Consider the following 18,395-nt stretch of genomic DNA (forward strand, 5'->3'; position numbering starts at 1 on the left):
AGGAGGATAGGTTTTTTTGTTTGTTTTTTTGTCTTTTTTTGAGACAGAGTATCGCTTTGTTCCCTAGGCTAGAGTGAGTGCCGTGGCATCAGCCTAGCTCACAGCAACAGGAGGATAGTTTGAGCTCAGGAGTTCTGAGATCAACCTGAGCAAGAGTGAGACCCCTGTCTCTACTAAAAAATAGAAAGAAATGAGCTGGACAACTAAAAATATATAGAAAAAATTAGATGGGCATGGTGGCACATGGCTGTAGTCTCAGCTACTCGGGAGGCTGAGGCAGAAGGATTGCTTGAGCCCAGGAGCTTGAAGTTGCTGACGCCACGGCTGACGCCACGGCACTCTAACCCAGGCAACAGAGCAAGACTCTGTCTCAAAAAAAAATAATAATAATAATCTACTTGTAAAACATTCTTTAGCGTTTTTACATCCTGTGAAAAATTTTAAAATAAAAATATTCATAAAATGCCTTTTGACTAAAGTTTTTTAAAAAATAATTTCCACAAGGTGGCACTAAAGCCTAAAGAAAATTCCAATCTTTGGCCTGGTCTTTCAGGAGTGGGGTGTGATTTACAGAAGATACGGGGAAAATAAACTAAATAAATTAGGTTGAAGATTGGAGATAGATTAGTAGCCTCCTTTTGTTTGAAAGATAACTTTCCTCTCTCACTGTTGTGAGTATATTATGTCAAACAATGAATCTACATGTTAATAAAATTAATTATTAAAATAATTTGTTCTTCTAGAAGAATTGTATTTTATTTTTGCCTTTCAGTGAAAGTACATTATGAAGGGTGAGGAAGAGGGGAAAGAAATCTATGGCATATCACCTAGTTTGGAAAAGTTTATCCTGTGAATGAGGAAGTCTTGGAAGCAGCCAGAGTCTGCAAACTTGTTCAAGCATCCTGGGGGGAAAAAATGAATACCATGAAAAGAAGTTGCTTCAGAACACAGATTTTTCTATTTGTTTACTTTGGCATATTTACCAACTGCATATTTTTAGAAATTATTACAATATTGAGATATGAGCTTAGAACACCTCATACAATATGTCTGGAAATCAGGAAATGAGTGAATTTAATCCTTTTTCCTGATTCTTTGTATTGAAGTTTTTAAAAAAACACATGGTATAAAGCTTTGTTTTATATTTTCTTAATATTTGAAGTTTAAGGACATAGCCAAGATTCCCAAGCTATATTAAGACCAAGGAAAGCAGTGTTAACAATACAGCTATAAAAGGTTTTGACTAAAAGAAGAAAAATTGGTGTAGATAAGATTTTTCAGAATAGGTTAACAACAACAACAAAAAAAAAACCAAAAAAAAAACTAAAAAAAATGTCCAGATTGGAGCCCTAAACCAATGACCAAAAAAACTTTACTTCCTCACAGATCAGTTCCTTAGATCTGAAAAACAAAAACAAACCAACAAAAAGCTGGCATTTAGTGGACCTAATTCAGAGTGAGGGAAGCACGGTGCTTCTGGTCATTTGAATGGGATGTTCCCTGTAGGATGAGGGTGAGCAGCACTCCTGTCTTATTTGACCTAATTGCATCCTTGGAGTCATATGGGGCCCTAGATCTTAACACATGAATTGTATGTGAAAACACCAGGGCTCCGCCACAGCTGGCTGCATGGGTTTGGTTGGATGCCTGTTAAAGCAGAGGTTGGAGTTGAGGTGAGCAACCCTCAGAACGTTCAAACTGAGTTCCTGAGCATTTGGGTTCATTCTCTGCAGTCCTCCAGTGACTCCTGCAAAGGGCCAGGCATTGTGCTGGGTCTTTAAGATGCTGAGATAAGACAAAAATCCTGGCCGCCAGCAACTTATAGTCCAGAGATCCAGACAGATATGAGGCAATAACCTCAATGTGGTGTGGTGTCTCCTCCTTTGCTGAAAAACCAATATGCATCCCATTCCCACTAGGATGGATGGATGGATGTATGTAGCCAAACCTATTCAGGTGGTCCTTAGCCCCAGTCCGAGTTTCAACTCCAAGTACAGCACTCTACGTTATTCCTTATTCCCAGAGTTTGCCCTAGTCTTTCCCTGCTCTCTGCCTGTGTTCAAGCTGTTCCTCCTTCCTGGGAGGCCCTTTCTGACCCTCCCCTTCCCCCATCTTCTGTCTACCGATATCATAGACATAGATACTTCTAGATCAGAGGTAGTGTCACCTCCTGCAGGATCCACGGGATAGGTGAATTAAGTGAGGAGACTAGGGGTCTACCCTACCAGGCACTAACTTGCTGTGTCCCCACCCCCAAGCCCCACTCTCCCGTTTCTGGGGGTGATTGGATTCCACTGTACTATTATATTATCTTAGACAGTTCTCTGGTTTAATGACCAGGATCAGAGTTAATCATGCAAAGCAGGACCAAGGCTGCCTTTCCCTCCTGGTAACTTCTTTCAAGTGGGCTAGGCTCGATCTTCCCTTTTCATTGTCCTAAAGCTCAGCCACTTAGCGCTCCTTCCCTTAATCTTCACCTAGAGACCCAGACCCGCTCTAAGAAAGGTGGGGGGCAGCGGCCTGGAGAGCCTGGAGGCTCGGCCAGGTCCTCTCAGTGGCCAGCCTGTCGCCTCCTGGGTTCACACCTACGGCTGACATAGGGCGAGTACCAGGGTGGGGGACTTAGACCACAGGAGGAACAGCCTCCAAAAGAAAGGAAAAAACCTTCCTGCTTGGAAACAAAAGTGTGTGTGTCTCTGTGTGTGTGTCTCTGTGTGTGTGTGTGTGTGTGTCTGTGTGTGTGTCTGTGGCTATTTATTTAAAAACAAAACCACCTTAAAGGAGCCGCCCCTCCCCCACAGGCCCGACCACCCGCCGGGAGTTCGCGGGGAAGAGCTGCAAGTCTGAACCGAGGGAGTGGCCAACGCCCCACAGAGTGCCGCCGGTCTCGGAGCCGCTCACCCACACCCTGCGGGCTCCAGACAGCCAACTCCCCGGCGCAGCGCGCAGAAGCTGCGGCGGAGGCGGGGACCCTGGTGCCGCCAAAGCCCCGCAGCGCCAGCCGCGGCGCAGACTCCCCTGCCGCCGCCTATCCCAGCCCCGCGGCCTGGGCCGTCAATCAAGCTGGCCCGGCCCCGCCTTCGGGCTGCGGCGGGCGGCCAATCAGGCCCGAGCTCCGCAGCGATGAGCTCAGCCGGCTCGCTTCCCATTGGGCGGCTATATTAAGAAAGTGGCCGGACTCTTTAAATAGCGGGCGCTAGGGCCGCAGCCCTCATCTGCCACCGCAGTCAGGCTGTCGTCGCTTCCTCTTCTCTTGTGTGCTTGGTGAGGCCTAGGGAGCCGGCAGGGAGCTAGGCCGAGTCCGCAGCCCGCGCCACCGTTACGCACAAAGCCACCCACCCCCGGCTCGGGGCGAGCAGAGCGGCCACCGCCCGGGAGCAGCGCGGCAGACGCACGGTGCGCCCTATGCCCCCGCGCCCCCACCGCCCCCGCCGCGGCAGCAGGAGCGCACCGAGAGAACGCGCCACCGCGGGGCCCGGGTGCAGCTAGCGACCCTCCCCCAGCGCGCAGCCCGAGGTGAGCAGTGAGCGGCGAGCGGGACGGCAGCGAGGCGTTCGCGGGCCCCCTCCTGCTGCCCGGGCCCGGCTCGCTCATGGCGGCCATCCGCAAGAAGCTGGTGGTGGTGGGCGACGGCGCGTGTGGCAAGACGTGCCTGCTGATCGTGTTCAGTAAGGATGAGTTCCCCGAGGTGTACGTGCCCACCGTCTTCGAGAACTATGTGGCTGACATCGAGGTGGACGGCAAGCAGGTGGAGCTGGCGCTGTGGGATACGGCGGGCCAGGAGGACTACGACCGCCTGCGGCCGCTCTCCTACCCAGACACCGACGTCATCCTCATGTGCTTCTCGGTGGACAGCCCGGACTCGCTGGAGAACATCCCCGAGAAGTGGGTACCCGAGGTGAAGCACTTCTGCCCCAACGTGCCCATCATCCTGGTGGCCAACAAGAAAGACCTGCGCAGCGACGAGCACGTCCGCACAGAGCTGGCCCGCATGAAGCAGGAACCCGTGCGCACGGATGACGGCCGCGCCATGGCCGTGCGCATCCAAGCCTACGACTACCTCGAGTGCTCAGCCAAGACCAAGGAGGGCGTGCGCGAGGTCTTCGAGACGGCCACGCGCGCCGCGCTGCAGAAGCGCTACGGCTCCCAGAACGGCTGCATCAACTGCTGCAAGGTGCTATGAGGGCAGCGCCCGCCCCGCCTGCCCCTGCCGGCGCGGCTCCCCTCCCGGGCCCGTCCCCCACGATCCCGGAGAAGGGGAGACCCGCGCCCGCCTAGGACCCTGCCGGACTGCCTGGCATCTGCTGGCGGCTCTGGCTCGCTCCGAGAATCGGCGTGAGCACCGGGCGCCCCTTCCCAGTGTCTGTGTGCGTCCAGCTGTGTTGCACAGGCCCGGGCGCCCCGCTGAGTGCCAAGGGTCCCCCGAGCATGCTTTTCTGAAGAGTCAGGCCTCAGAGTGTGTGGCTGTATGTCTGTTCGACTCCCTTCGCCCCATTTTCACCCCACCCCCACCTCTGGTCCCCGGGGGCGAGATTGGCGCCCGAGTGTGGCCGCGCCCCATCAGATGTTCGCCCTTAACCAGCCAGCGCCTGCGACCCCTTGTCTGTAACATAGACCCCGGGAACTGCGGGAGGGGAGGGCAGGGAGGATGGGGGGATGTTATATAAATATAGATATAATTTTATTTTCGGAGGTAAGATGATATTTAATGGTGGTGGTGGGTGGAGTGACCAGGGCGCTAAAACAGCTCCGGCCCTGGCTGGGTCAGGCGCCCATCCAAGAAGGAACAGGACTTGGTCATCTTTCCAACTCCTGGGGAAGACATTTGCAACTGACTTGGGGCTGAGAGGACACAGCCTCCGGACACAGCGTCTCCTGCGGGCCAGCCCCGGGCGAAGCCCTCACCAGCCACCGGCGGGAGCAGAGAGGGTGCACTGCGGGCTTGTTTTTGCCATAAGCGAACTTTGTGCCTGTCCTACAAGTGAAAATTGTTTAGTCCAAGAAACTGATGTTATTTGATTTATTTAAAAGCTAAAACTTGGTTTTTCTTTGGGAAGAAATTCTTTGCACAATTGTTTCATTGTTTGACACTTAATGCACTTGTCATTTGCATAAGACAGTAGCATTCTGACCACACTTGTACGCTGTAACCTCATCCACTTGTGATGTTTTTAAAAAAAATGTTGATGACTTTTAAAAAACAAGGAGAGGGATAAAAACCCCCACTAATTTTTGCTTTGTTTTCTTGAAAAAGGCAGCAACACTGTTTTGCGATTTTATTTGTGCAGGTTATGCACACTATTTTGATAAAGGGCAGTAACAAGTATTGGGGCCTATTTAAAACTTATTTTTTTTTCACAAGGCAGTCTCTAAAGCTATGTGAAGTTTTCTCTGCATCTCTGTAGAGAGAATAAACCTGTCCCTATTTTCTTCCCCTCCCCTCCCTCCCAGTGGTACTTCTACTAAATTGTTGTCTTGTTTTTTATTTTTTAAATAAACTGACAAATGACAAAGTGGTGAGCTTATGATGTTTACATAAAAGTTCTATAAGCTGTGTATACAGTTTTTTATGTAAAATATTAAAAGACTATGATGATGACATTTATAAAATGGCTCTTGTGGTTTAATAGTGTGTAAAGGTATCCTTGTGAGTTTGGGACAAAGGAAAAATTCTTAGTGGGGTCTTTGCCACCAGCTCCATTTACTTTGTGAGGATGAGGTCCTTTGGGGGTGTGTGTGGGTATTGGGGGAGGGGTTGGGTGACTGAGGGGAGAGCAGGTTGTTCCTGTCACCGTCCTAGAGGAAAATGATTGGGTTACCTAGACACCAGGGCAAAAACCTTTGACTTAATATGTACTCGGTCCTATTAGGTGGGGCTAATTTTATTTTCTCTATATGTGTTAAAAACACTTGTGTGTCTAAGTCTATCGCTTGGCTTTGCTTATTCTTTGAAACTTGAAAAGTTGTCATTTGTGCATTTTAAGTCTAGATAATGTTTTTTTGCTAATCACTGGCGTGGGGCCAGGCTCTGCCTCTGGAAGGCTGGTTACTGAGTTTCCTGTGGAGCATCAGGGGTTACGCAGCACCCCAGGAGACTGTAGGTGGTCATCTTTGGGACTGGAACTCCTGAGTGGGAGTGGAGGGGAAGTTCAGATATGGAGCTGAGTTTTCTTATACTATCTAATTTTCATCTGCCAAGGAAACGTAAAATGCTTTATTCTAAGTATGGAGAAGGGCCGTATTATGGACAGAACACTGGATGTTTGGGGTGGTTGTTTAAAGATGGAGCAGCCACATTTGAGGGTTCAAGCATGATGAGCTCTAATGGTAGACACTGCCTTGCTACAGTGGTTCTTAGAACTAGACAGGCTGATTTATACTTGGAGACCACAGTCAAATCCTGCTGCAGGTGTGACGGCTGAAACCTGCCAGGGCTCAGCAGCTTCCAGGGAAGGTATCTGACAGTGCCAACCTCTCCAACTAGACCTAAGAAAGTGGTTTTTGTTTTTGAATCAGCACTTTCTGGGTTTCTAGCACTTATTGCCACCTTCTCCTCCCCCTTCCCTCCCACACCCAGGGCACCGGCTGAGAAGATCTCTTTTGAAGTTGTTTTGCTTCAAAGCCTGAGGCTTTGGGTTCCCAGTCTTCCCCCAGACTCCTAAGGGCTTTTGTTGAGTGGAGAAAACCTGGTCGGTGGTGACCTTTCACCCACTGAAACCCGGGCAATAACTGGGCCTCCTGCTGGGCTGGGCAGGCATTGGTCAACAGGGGGGATTGTTTGGGCTCCTTCCTCCAGGAGCAGAACAAGACAGGGTGGCTTCTTTGAGCAACTGCCTCACTCCCTCCTGGGCCCCTAGGCCACTCACAGCCTACTTTTTCTTTTTCATTTTAAAGACAAAACTTCCCATTGAAAACCAGAATGTTTATTTGCAGGTTTTACAGCTAGCAAATCCTTTGGTACCAGGGAGTGCAGGATCTGTGGGGGAAGAGCTGGGGCTTGGGCTGAATGCCCAGGACTCAGCTTTGCAACCAGCCAAGAGCCTGGAGACCCAACCCCCTGAAAGGGCCTTTTCAAGGTTTCCTGCCTGTTCAAATCTGCCTGGTACCTAGAGCTGTCTGTTTCTTATATTTTGGGGAGACAAACACTCAGATGACACATGGCGGCCTGAGTTATGCTTGTTTTAAAATGCATGGCATTTAATAATCCTGCTGGAACACACTCTTCTTGCTGCATTAGGATCCAACTGGAAAATATAAAGACGAATTGCTGTAGGCTGGAAAATCAATTAGGAAAAAGAGGTAAAACATCTGGTGTTACTTGTAGAATATGAAAATTCATTTTGCACATTTAAAGTAAATGTGCTGAGTTGATTTAATTGCCTGTTGAACTGTTCTGTGGAAAATAGTGGGGCGTTTCATTGATCCTGGGCATTTTATAGCAAAGGGCATTGTCTTGGGTTCTCCTTTAATCTTAATCTTAAATCAATCTGAATTGTATTTCTAAGGTTTTTTTCACATGTATTTCAGTAGACCTTGAACTGTGAACTGTGGTTTTCCTTCTTTATTTTTTTTTCTTCTTTTTTTTTTGTCACATAAGCACAGGATTTACTTCTTTATTTTTTATTTCAGAATATTACAAGGGTACAAATATTTTGGTTACATGAATTGCTTTTGTACTGCTTGAATCAAAGTTATAAAATGTGTCTATCACCCAGATAGCATACATTGCACCTATTAGGTATGATTTCACCTACTCCTTAAACTGTGGTTTTGAAACTCAAGTGTGCATTAGAATCACATGGAGGGTGGGTTGTAACACAGACTGTTGGGCCTAACCCCAGAGTTTCTGTTCTAGTAGGTCTGGGGTGGGGTTCAAGAATTTGAATTTCTAACAAGGTCCTAAATGACATTGATGCTGCTGGTTTGGGGACCACACTTTGAGAACGACTGGCTTGGAATGAGGCAGAGGCCTTGTCAATGTGCAGAGGGAGGTTGGTTTCCTATGAAAATAGATCAAATTCCGCAGACTTACAGGGTTGGCCCTGTAGTCTTGACTTCCATACCCCAGGGAGTACAGAGCTCCCAGAGAGCTTTCCTTTTAGGATGAACCACACATAATCCCTATCTTCTTTTCCTCACATTCTTATACCAAAAGAGGTTTAATGACCTTCTAGTGATTTAGTTCTGCCATTCCTGCATCCATTACTGCATTCAGAATGCAACAGCATGCATTGGCACCTACTCTATGAGCTCAATGAGATGGGAATACAAAAGGAATACGACTCAGTCCTTGCCCCCCAGGAGCTCACTCATAACCGGGCAGGGCAGGCAGTTGCAGGAATGTGTCCACCAAGTCCTGAAATATGGCATTCTCTGATGGATGTTAGCCAAGGGCACAACAGGACCCCAGGATGGAAGTGCCTAGGTTTGCCTGGAACATTGGCGAAGGTGTCACAGAGGAGACATTTGAGCTGAGTCTTTTTTTTTTTTTTTTTGAGACAGAGTTTCACTCTTTTGCCTGGGGTAGAGTGCCGTGGCGTCAGCCTAGCTCACAGCAAACTCAAACTCCTGGGATCAAGCAATCCTTCTGCCTCAGCCTCCCGAGTAGCTGGGACTACAGGCACGTGCCACCATGCCCGGCTCATTTTTTTCTATATATTTTTAGTTGGTTGATTAATTTATTTCTATTTTTAGTAGAGACGGGGTCTCACTCTTGCTCAGGCTGGTTTCAAACTCCTGACCTTGAGCGATCCACCCTCCTCAACCTCCCAGAGTGCTAGGATTACAGGCGTGATCCACCACGCCATTGTACACCAGTGATATGTACAGCTTCATTTTGTCACTGTTTCCCCAGGGGCCTGACCTCTGGGGAATAAAGCTCTCTTGGGTGAGAACTACTTTCTGCTTTTAGTCCCTCTAGCATGTATTTCTTCAGTCAAGAAAAATGATATTACCCAGCCAAGTCAAACACAGCCTCTCCAGTCCCTCCCTGTCCACAACACAGGGACCTACCTGGCAGGCCAGGAGAGAAGGCTGGTGATGAAGGTTTCATTGTTTCCTCTGTGCCTTCCAGGGATGTGGCACAAAGGTTTGCTTTGTGATCACCTACACCCTGGGAAACACACGCCCTGGCCTCCAGGAGACTGTGGGGCCACAAAGGGGCCTTGTGCCCCAGCTCCTCCGCTCCTCACCACTTTATCTGGTCCATCTTCTGGCTGGGGGGAGAACCTGGGCTCTCAGACTGCCCCCAACTCTCAGAAGCCCCTATTTGGGCATGGGAGATAAGAGCCTAGAGGATCTCAGTTCATTCCTTCCTGTTCATTCTTTTATTTATTTATTTTTAATACCTTTACTGAATCCTGGTGCATGTTCATTCTTTTAGTCAACAAATATTTATTGTTGACTAAAAGACTCTGGGTCTCACTCTATGCTAGGAGCCTGGGATACAGTATGCAAAGAAACAGGCATCATCCCTCCCCTGGTAGAGTTTTCAGCCTAAGCAAGTGATGATGATGATGGTAACAGCTTATATTTATTGACTATGCACCAGGCACTGTTCTAAGCCCTTTATCTGTATTATTTTATTAAATCCTTATATTATTAATAGTAATCTATTGCTGTATAACAAATTATTCTAAAACTCAGTGGCTTAGAACAAAATGTATTACCTTACAGTTTCTGTGAGTCAGGCGTTGAGGCACAGTTTAGCTGGGTCCTCTGGCTGAGGGTGTCTCAGGAAGCTCTACGCAAGGTGTTGGCTGGGGCTGCATTTATCTTGAGGCTTACCTGGCGAAGAATCTGCTCCCGAGCTCACTCATGTGGCTGCTGGCAGGATTCAGTTTCTCCCTGGCTGAGGCTGCCCTCCGTTCCCTGCCGTGTGGGCCTATCCACAGGGCGGGTCTCACCAGGGTGGCTCGTTTCCTCAGAGTAAGCAAGAGAGAGCGTGAGCGAGGTAGAAGTCAGTCTTTTATAACCCAGTCTCAGAAGTGCCATCCCATCAATTCACTTCACTGTATTCTATTTATTAGAAATAAGTAACTGGGTCCGGTCCACACTCAATGGGAGGGGATTGTACAAGGACATGAATACCAGAAGAGGGGATCTTTGGGAGCTATTTTATTTTATAAAAAAATAAGAGACAAGGTCTTGCTCTGTTGCCCAGGCTGGAGTGCAATGTCCTGATCATAGCTCACTGCAACTTTGAACTCCTGGGCTCAAGAGATCCTCCTGCCTCAGCCTCCTAAGTATCTGGGACTACAGGCATATGCCACCATGCCTGCCTAATTTTTTTTATTTTTTGTAGAAATGGGGTCTTGCTATGCTGCCCAGGTTGGTCTTGAATGCTTGGCCTTCAGTGAGCCTCCTACCGCAGCCTCCCAAAGTGCTAGGATTAGAGGTGTGTGAGCCACTGCCCTCAGCTGGGGGCAATTTTGGAAGCAGCTGACCACAATCTCTGCAACAACTCTGAGACAAGTGCCAGAGGAAACTGAGCCATGGAGAGGTTAAGCAACTTGCTCTTGGTCACAAAACTTGTACAGATTTGATGCAGGTAGTCTGGCCCCAGGACAACAATATCATACATATGGTGAGATTCTGATTTGAGAAAGGTCACACTGACTGCAGTGTGGGGGTGGATTGGAGGAGGGAAGACCAGAGGCAGGAAGACTAATGAAGAAGACTCTTCCCTGGCCCCGGTGGAGATGAGAGGGCCCGAGATGCACAGTGTGGACGTGGCGAGGAGGTGGCAGAGTGGAAGGACATTTAGGAGGTAGATCTGAGTGGGAGGCACCACGACGACCCCCAGGGCTCTGGCCTGGGTGACTTAGAGGTAATATAAGGTAAGATAAGAACAGTCTGTAAGGTAAGAATAAGCAGAAGATGAGCAGATGTTGGGGAGGGCACTAGAAGGATGTGTTGAGTTTGGGTTTGATATTGAGTGCAAGGTATCTTTACAAATGACCACGGTCCTCTGAACCTCCCTCATCCCTCCCACACCATAATCTGAGTACCATCTGTATGGATTTAGACTACTGTGTCCTGTTCAGGTCATGCAGAAAGGCCACAGTCCCTATGAATGAAGAAAGTCTCCCTGATGGGAGGGGACTTCATCAGACCAGCCTTCCTAGGAAGAAGCACATCCTGGGATAGGAACGGTGGCTTTAGAAAGTGGACCTCAGAAAGCAAGGAAAGGAGCTCAGCCCCTCTCCGAGAGCACAATCTAGATGTGGCCAGGTGTCACTGGGCGCTGAAGGGACGGGGAGGGCAGGAGACTTCTGCCCCATGTGGGTGGCAAGGGTAGGCAGAGAGACCCAGCGAGGGCCGTCCAGGCTAGTGGACTCTAGGAGAAACCGTATCAAATAGCTAATTATAAGGTACGCCTGTCGGACAGTTAATTCTCTTCGATTCTCTTGGAACCTTCAATGAAGTTTTGCCAAATATTCTAGCCTGACTTTAGCACTGCTGTGGAGATTGGAGGGAAGAATGTTATCCATGCCAGGCTGGGGGGAAGGGGAAGCACAGTTCCTGAGGGTTCCCACCACGGCGGTTCCAGCTGGGAGCAGAGTGAGCATGCCCAGGATGAAGGAGCTCTGGGATAAGAGTCTTGGTTGTGCTGTTCAACCATTTATTCACAAGGAGGTTGTTTTCCTCATTGCGAACCACAGTCAGGATGCCCGTGTGACGGACGCTGTCTGGCCAGGTTGGAGGGATCTCTGGGTCAGCTGAGGAGGGAGGGAGCCACCAGGGGACAGGTGGTAACCAAAGCCCTGGAGAAAGGAGGAGATGACCCAGGAAGAGTACTCGGAATGACAATGGACTTTAAGCTAGACCAGAAGTGCCATGACAAGAGTGAGGCTGGAATCCCACGAGTCAGGAATTCTGCTCGTTCCCTGCTGTGTCTCTACTGCCCGGGACAGTGCTTGACATATCCTAGGACCTCAATTAGTAGTTGAGCGAAGGAGTTAATTAAAGAAAGGACAGAAATTTAAGGAGCAGCAACTTCTAAGAGACCTGAGGAAGTGATGAAGGTTTGGAACAGCTGCTGTGGGCAATGAGAGGAAGAAGAGGGAGACAATGGCTGGGCTCCTTGGGATCCCTGAGTCCCAGGAAGTTAAGAAAGTTCTCCTTTAAGGTCAGGCTTTGAGCACTGGCACCAACGGAGAAAAGGCTTTCTCTATACCCCACCCCTAGCAAAAATGCACAACTGCTCAACCCAACAAGGTCCCTGGGGGAATACTCCTGGGGACCCTGCGGGGAGGGGGAGCGGAGCGTGCAGCAGGACTGCATTTCCAGGGCTGCAGGCCACACCTGCCTCCCCGCAGGACCACCTGGGTGGCAGGATGTGCTCAGCTGCTGTCGCTGTGGGCTGAGCTGTCAGAGTCAGAAGAGCTGGGCAGATTTGGATTCCAGGTTAGAAGCTTAGCATGACTGCTCCACGTTCTTCATTCCAGAAATTGTCATTGAAAGTACAATCCCAAGGCCTAAAGGAAGCAGGCCATGGGCTTTTATGACTGTGTGTGATCTCTACCCTTTGGCTGTCATTCGGAGTTATTTTTCTTCTCCCTTCAATCCTGAAAAGGGAAGAAACAAATGTTACGGGAAGCGAGTTTCTCGTCGCTTTGTTAATGATTGATTCCATTTAATTCCAGAGCTTGTTTGACCTTTGGATAAACAATCGAAACCTTCTGGAGGCACCTAAAAGGAATGCAAAAGTGCATTTGCCATTTAATGGTAGAAAAGTTTTAAACACAACTCTGACAGCATAAAAAATAGTATTTATATGAGGGCTAAAAAAATTGCTTGTAAAATATATACTCCAGTAATGGCCAAATATGGGAAACTCCGATACTGGTCGCATAACCAGGCCAAGTCTGTAAATGGGCAGATCCACCCATCCTCCTTCATTTAGGTTGAGCATTCTGTGGCTACAAATTCCCTCCAAGGATGTCTAGAATTGTAGGCCAAACGGAGACCCAGACTAAATGCATACAATAACACCAACGTGAGTTAGCCAGCTTGGGTTCTCTGAGGTGGGTTTAGCTGTGCCAACAGAGAATTGTTCAAAGTTTTAACTTTATGGGTAATGGTAGAAGTGACAGAGTGTATAGTTGGTTACCTGCCAAATCTGAAAGAACAAATAAAGATGAAATGCAATGAACGTTTAAACAATTCAATGGAAAAAAGTGCTAACCAGGCTTAGGAGGCCAAGAGTTTTCTAGCAGGCTGATGTGATCTGATCCGTTTCTATAACATGGTGACCCACTGGCGGGCAGTCTCACCAGTAAACCAAGGGGATTCAGAACGCCTGGCACCACCACGAGCAGGTGCAGAGGAGGCCTGGAAGCAGCTGGAGCTGGGGCCACAGATCCACCCCGGGCGTGTGCAACCCTCTCATCCCCAGCGGGGTGACTGAAGAGAACACAGTTCATGGAATTTTCTGGGGACTTCAAGAACAAGTGCTAGCAGTGGAGCGGGAGGGGGTGTCCCCCGCCTTAACAACACCTATCCCATCGTCTTGTTTCACCCCTTCTGCTGTAGGACCGGTAGTGCAGTTTAGCGGGAAAATTGCAGCTCACAGGCAGCAGCCCGGCTCTGTCTGTTACTGTCTGTGCATTCTTGGGCCAATTACTTTTACCTTCAACTGCCTCAGGTTCTTTATTTGTAAAATAATTTTGAAGATTAAACAAGATCAAACCAAGTACTTGGCACAGTGCCCAGCTCATTCTAAGTCCTCAATAAATCTTGATTACCTTCTCTCAAGTGGATTCCTCTTAGTACCTTAAGCACAAAGTAGAAGTGGAATAAATTTTGTTGAATACGTGAGTAGATGATAACAACAACTCTCTTGTTTATCAAGGACTTTTTCAACTGTAGGCTCCTCAGGGGACCACATCATACTCATTTTTGCGACCTCAGCATCTTGCTCAGGAGCTGGCACTTGGAAAGTGCTTGGCAACTACTAAGTTATGAATAATAGCTTGAGCTCAGAGGGCTCTTGATAAACTGGAGATTCTGAGGATTGCATAGGATGAATTTGGCAGGGAGTTCACCCAGGGAAGAAGTGTCCACCATTCAGGCCCCAGGAAAATGCTGGCAGAAACTGAGGCTCCTGGGGTCTGGGGCCCAGCAGGCTTTCTTTCTAGGAGCAGGGTGCCCACGAGTCCTCAGCAGAGGCTGGCACTATACTAGTCCATGGTCCCGATGACTTATAATGAGGAGCAGGCTGGCCCGTGCACAAAGTCACAGAGAGCCTGCCCACCCTCGCCTTGTGGACATAGCCACAGATGGAAGGACTTGGTAACTTGTCCAGGCAAAGCAAATGCCAGGAAAAATGCTGTACACCCCTAAGTGATGAAGAAATGTGTGCTAAAAAGATCCAGCCATTGTCCCGTGTGTGCAAAGCCCACGTTTATCAGGCCCAGGACGCAGCTGCTGCATTTGTAACCTGAGAAAGCGAGTCCCTGCTTCTTATGCAGCTCAGCAAAACTGTCAGACTCCACCATGGAACAGAAAACAAAGAAGTTAGGAGACATGATCATCTGACCGCAGTACCTTGGAGAGTAAGAGCCCAGAGCTCCATTTCTGCAGGAGTTTTCCGAACCCACCGCAAGTGAACTGGTAATCACTTTAAGTCTGGACAAACTGGTTCTCCTGGCACAGAGGTAGAAGCCAAGCTTAATTAGACTGCAGGATTAGACTGGGGGAGAGGCCTTTGTTCAGGGTTGGCTGCAATGTTGTTTTTTTTTACTTTCTTGTTAAAAAAGAACAGAAAACCATATCTTCAGGGGCAGAAGGACAGGGCAGTGGTTGCAGTGTGGAAATTCTCATTCAAGGTAAATCCCTCTGTGTTTACCCTCTCACATTTTTCAGAAAGCTGACCTTGAACTTGAGTTCCTGGTAATGCTTGACCTCGGCAGCATCTGGGCAGTATTTTGGGGAGGGCCGACTGCTGAATGGAGATTTGGCTGTTCCCGTCTCAGTTTGGTAGGTTTTTTCCCCAGGTGACTTAGAAATAGATGCCCGAATTGACTCAACTATGCCAAATGCCAAGTTCTGAGGAGTCTGGGCCAAAAGCCGGGGTCTGTAGCCGGTGATTTCCAGGCCTGGGGAGGTTGCGCTCTGGCAGCCAGCAGTGGAAGGTGAGGTCAGTCGGTCACTTGGCTCACCTTGTTTGGAAGCAGCAAGTCTGATTTCAGAGCTTGGGCTGGAAACAGGCGTCTGGAATGGATCCCCGAGCCAGGGTCTGACTCATCCCCTCAGAACCGTAGTAAGTCTGTCAGGCTGCTCCTTTGTCACTAGGTCCAGAGTTAAAAGGCCATTTGAGTTCAAGGAGGAGGGCCGGAGCTGGATCTGGACCTGGTTCCTGGAGGGCACTGACCAGGCCTAGATCCTGGTTAGTCCTAGGAGTAGGGAGAGCTTGGGGCCACCAGGAAGAGGTTCAGGCCGGGATGAAGTGACTTTCTTTAGTCCCCTCTCAAGGGCAGACGGGCTCCAGATCTATACATAGGATTTGATCTCGCTCCCATCTGGACCCCTGGGCCCTGGTAGTTAGGCTGGTTCCACTACCTGTCATTAGCCCTGTGACCCGCCTGGATGTGTGTCGCTGGTGCAGGGTGCAGGGCTTACCGTGCACTGCGAGTACGCGGCTTTGCAGTGGGAGCAGCAGGATGGGCTCAGAGCTCAGGGCCAAGGGCACCTGAGAGCTCTTCCCCAAGCTGGGGCCGGGGCTTGCTCTTAGGGAGACCTCCTGCCTTTTCTTAAACACGGTCTTTGTAACTTTAAGAGATAAAGCCCGTCTTGGTCTAGCTTATCCTGCTGGGCCTGTGCTGCTCTGGTCCCGGAGCTGGTGGGAAGAAGAAGGTATGAAGGTGTACCCTCTCTCACTTGATTCCTAAAATGAAGGTCTTATGGTCACCCCATCTCTCCCTGTGTCCCTCCCCTTCTCTGGCTTCACCAGCGCTTTGTCGAAAGCTGGCTGGGCAGCCCGCGTGGAAAATCACCCAAGGCTGCCTGGTCAATCCCATGCATGGGGGTGGTACGCCTATGTGTGAAAAGGTGCCGGGGGACAGCTGAGCCCCCAGCTAAACTCCCCATCCCTGCGAGCTCCCTGTGGCAATGACCCCTGCAACGTCTGGGGGTGTCAGTAAACAGAACAGGGGCCAGGGCTGTTATAATCGGAAGCCTGGAGCTAGCTAGTGGGTGCTCCTTGGAGAGGCCCCCCAGGAAGGGACAGGCCTGTGCTTTGCCCCCACCAAGAGTTCAAAGCAGAGCTCAAATGTCATCTGCCTTTCCTGACCTCCTCTATCTCCCTCTCCTGCTCAAAACACAACCTTCTTTCCTTTATTACCGTTCTCAGCCTTCCTTAGAGTAGCCAGTGATTATACGTCTCCCATGGAAGGTGTGGCCTCCGAGCGTACGGGGACTGGGTCTTGCAATTATCTGTAGTCCCAGCATCCAGACCCGGGCCTGGCACAAGCACTCAGTAAACATTTGTTGAATGATGGACAGACTGAGGACCTTTCCTGTAAGACAAAGAGCTCAGGGCCCTGCCGTGAAGGCAAAGATAACATATGTGGAAAAAATTCAAAGAACAATTTAGTGTTAAACTGTACCACGCTCTGGGTGGTACAGGTTGATGCATGAAGATGCTAACGCAGAGGCTGCTGGCCTGCAAGTCCTTTTGGGAGGAACTGAAGCAAGATGCTTCTTGCCCTGCTAGAAGTTAAGCACCACGTGACACAGTCTTTGTTCGCTGCTGTATCCCCAGTGGCTTGAATAGTGCCTGGCATGAGGTAGGTACTCCATACACATTTGTGGAATGGACGTTCTTGAGTTGTTGTAGTTTTTTTTTTTAAAGCAGATTGGAAATGTTTACGATTAACTTGTCCTTAAGCCATTAAGGTGAACTACAAAGGAAAGGGCTTATGTAGACCCAGGTTACCCACACAGACCCCGCCAACTTCATAGACATGAGCTCAGAAGGGCCCTGAACTTGGTTTAACCAAATTCTTGAAATTCTTAATAATTTTTGAACAAGGGGCACTGCATTTTCACTTTGTACTGGGTCAGCGAGGTATGTGGCTGGTTCTGCCCACAGAAGTGGACACTGTCGGTCCACAGCGCAGGCCAGCAGAGGTAAGGAAGGTGCTTGGCTCTGGATGCCCCCTGGCAAAGTGACTTCCGTGCAGGGCTGTGGGCGGCTCACAGAAGACAGGGAGGCCGCGAGGGATCTGAGGTGCTGCTCCCTTTTCTGCCTGGCCCCAACCTCCAGTTGCTTCTGTTGCTTGGCGCCGCCTGGCCCGAAGTGACCTCAGGGAGTGGCGAGTGGCCATTGCCAGTGACCTCACATCTCTTGTCTCTGCTGTGCTCCTGTCCCTGGCAAGGAGCAGGCTCTCTCCCTACCATGGGACACGTTTACGGAACACTTTGTAAACAGTGGCCTCATGAGCATGGTTCTCACAGGAACCCTCCTCCTTGCCCTTTCAAGGAACTTGGGGCATTTCCCTGTCTGGGTTGGAGGACATTAAGTGTCCCCCCCCACCCAGGTACCCTTAGATGATGCCAGTCACTTTCTAGCTTTTTCGCACTAAACCTGAGGATTCTTTTGCCTCAAGAAGAAGTTTACTGACAATAGAGCATCTCTTATGGTGGGGTGATTTTTCTTTCTCTCTGGTTCAAGAACCTTGATCTCGGTAGGCTGGGGCCCTCCGGCAGTGCCCGGAGCCCTATTCGTTTCTCTTAGGGACATCACTGGGTTTTCATACCTGTGGGGTCCCCAGCCTCATGGTGGGGTGGGGGTCTCTGCATCCCAGGGATCTGTACCTGCTGTATGTCTGGCAGAATGGGCTGGCCATTGGCAGAGTCTCACTCAATCCTGAGTATGGCCACCTTCCTCTGCCTCTGGAACCCAGCAGAGCATGGCTGGGCTTGGGAAGGGGACCCAGGGAGTCGCTGTTTATTGCTGCTTTGGAATGGAGCCCAGAGTGGAGCCAGTGGGGTTCACAGTGTCTTTGAAAGGCTGCTTCTCTGTGTTTCCAGATGTAATTCAGGGTGTCTGATAAGGATTCATGCTGATATGCCCCTATGTTTCTCTTCCCTGAGCCCTTCTGGCCAAGGCCAGGTCTCACCTACAGGATAAGTATCAGATTTGAAAAGGGGCGCAGGGTAGTTCTTAACCTTTGCTACTGCATCTTGGAAAACTAAAAGTGGATATTGCAAGTTAATGAGCAAAGGATTGGGAAGGTAGATCTTTACAATGTCAAAGTCACTGCCATTATAAGAATTGGTTTTTAATAATAAGATATTATTGATTTTAATATTCATACACTGCCAGAAATGAGAAGGACATCCAAGGTCATTAGGTCCCACCTCCTTATTTTAAATATGGAAAACTGGCG

At 49.3% G+C, this 18,395-nt stretch overlaps 1 protein-coding gene across 1 annotated transcript; it reads left to right on the plus strand.

The window, feature by feature from the left end:
- The first annotated feature begins 3,194 nt into the window (after nt 1-3,194).
- On the plus strand, nt 3,195-5,610 carry RHOB (ras homolog family member B). Its single transcript, XM_012787714.3, has one exon. The coding sequence runs from the start codon at nt 3,593-3,595 to the stop codon at nt 4,181-4,183; it is 591 nt and encodes a 196-aa protein (XP_012643168.1). The 5' UTR covers nt 3,195-3,592; the 3' UTR covers nt 4,184-5,610.
- The last annotated feature ends 12,785 nt before the right edge of the window (nt 5,611-18,395 follow it).

The sequence above is a fragment of the Microcebus murinus genome, chromosome 3, assembly GCF_040939455.1.
Source record: "Microcebus murinus isolate Inina chromosome 3, M.murinus_Inina_mat1.0, whole genome shotgun sequence".
NCBI lineage: Eukaryota > Metazoa > Chordata > Mammalia > Primates > Cheirogaleidae > Microcebus > Microcebus murinus.

Excerpts from the sequence above, each read along its gene's own strand:
- RHOB (XM_012787714.3), top strand. The coding sequence starts at position 3,593 with ATGGCGGCCATCCGCAAGAAGCTGGTGGTGGTGGGCGACGGCGCGTGT.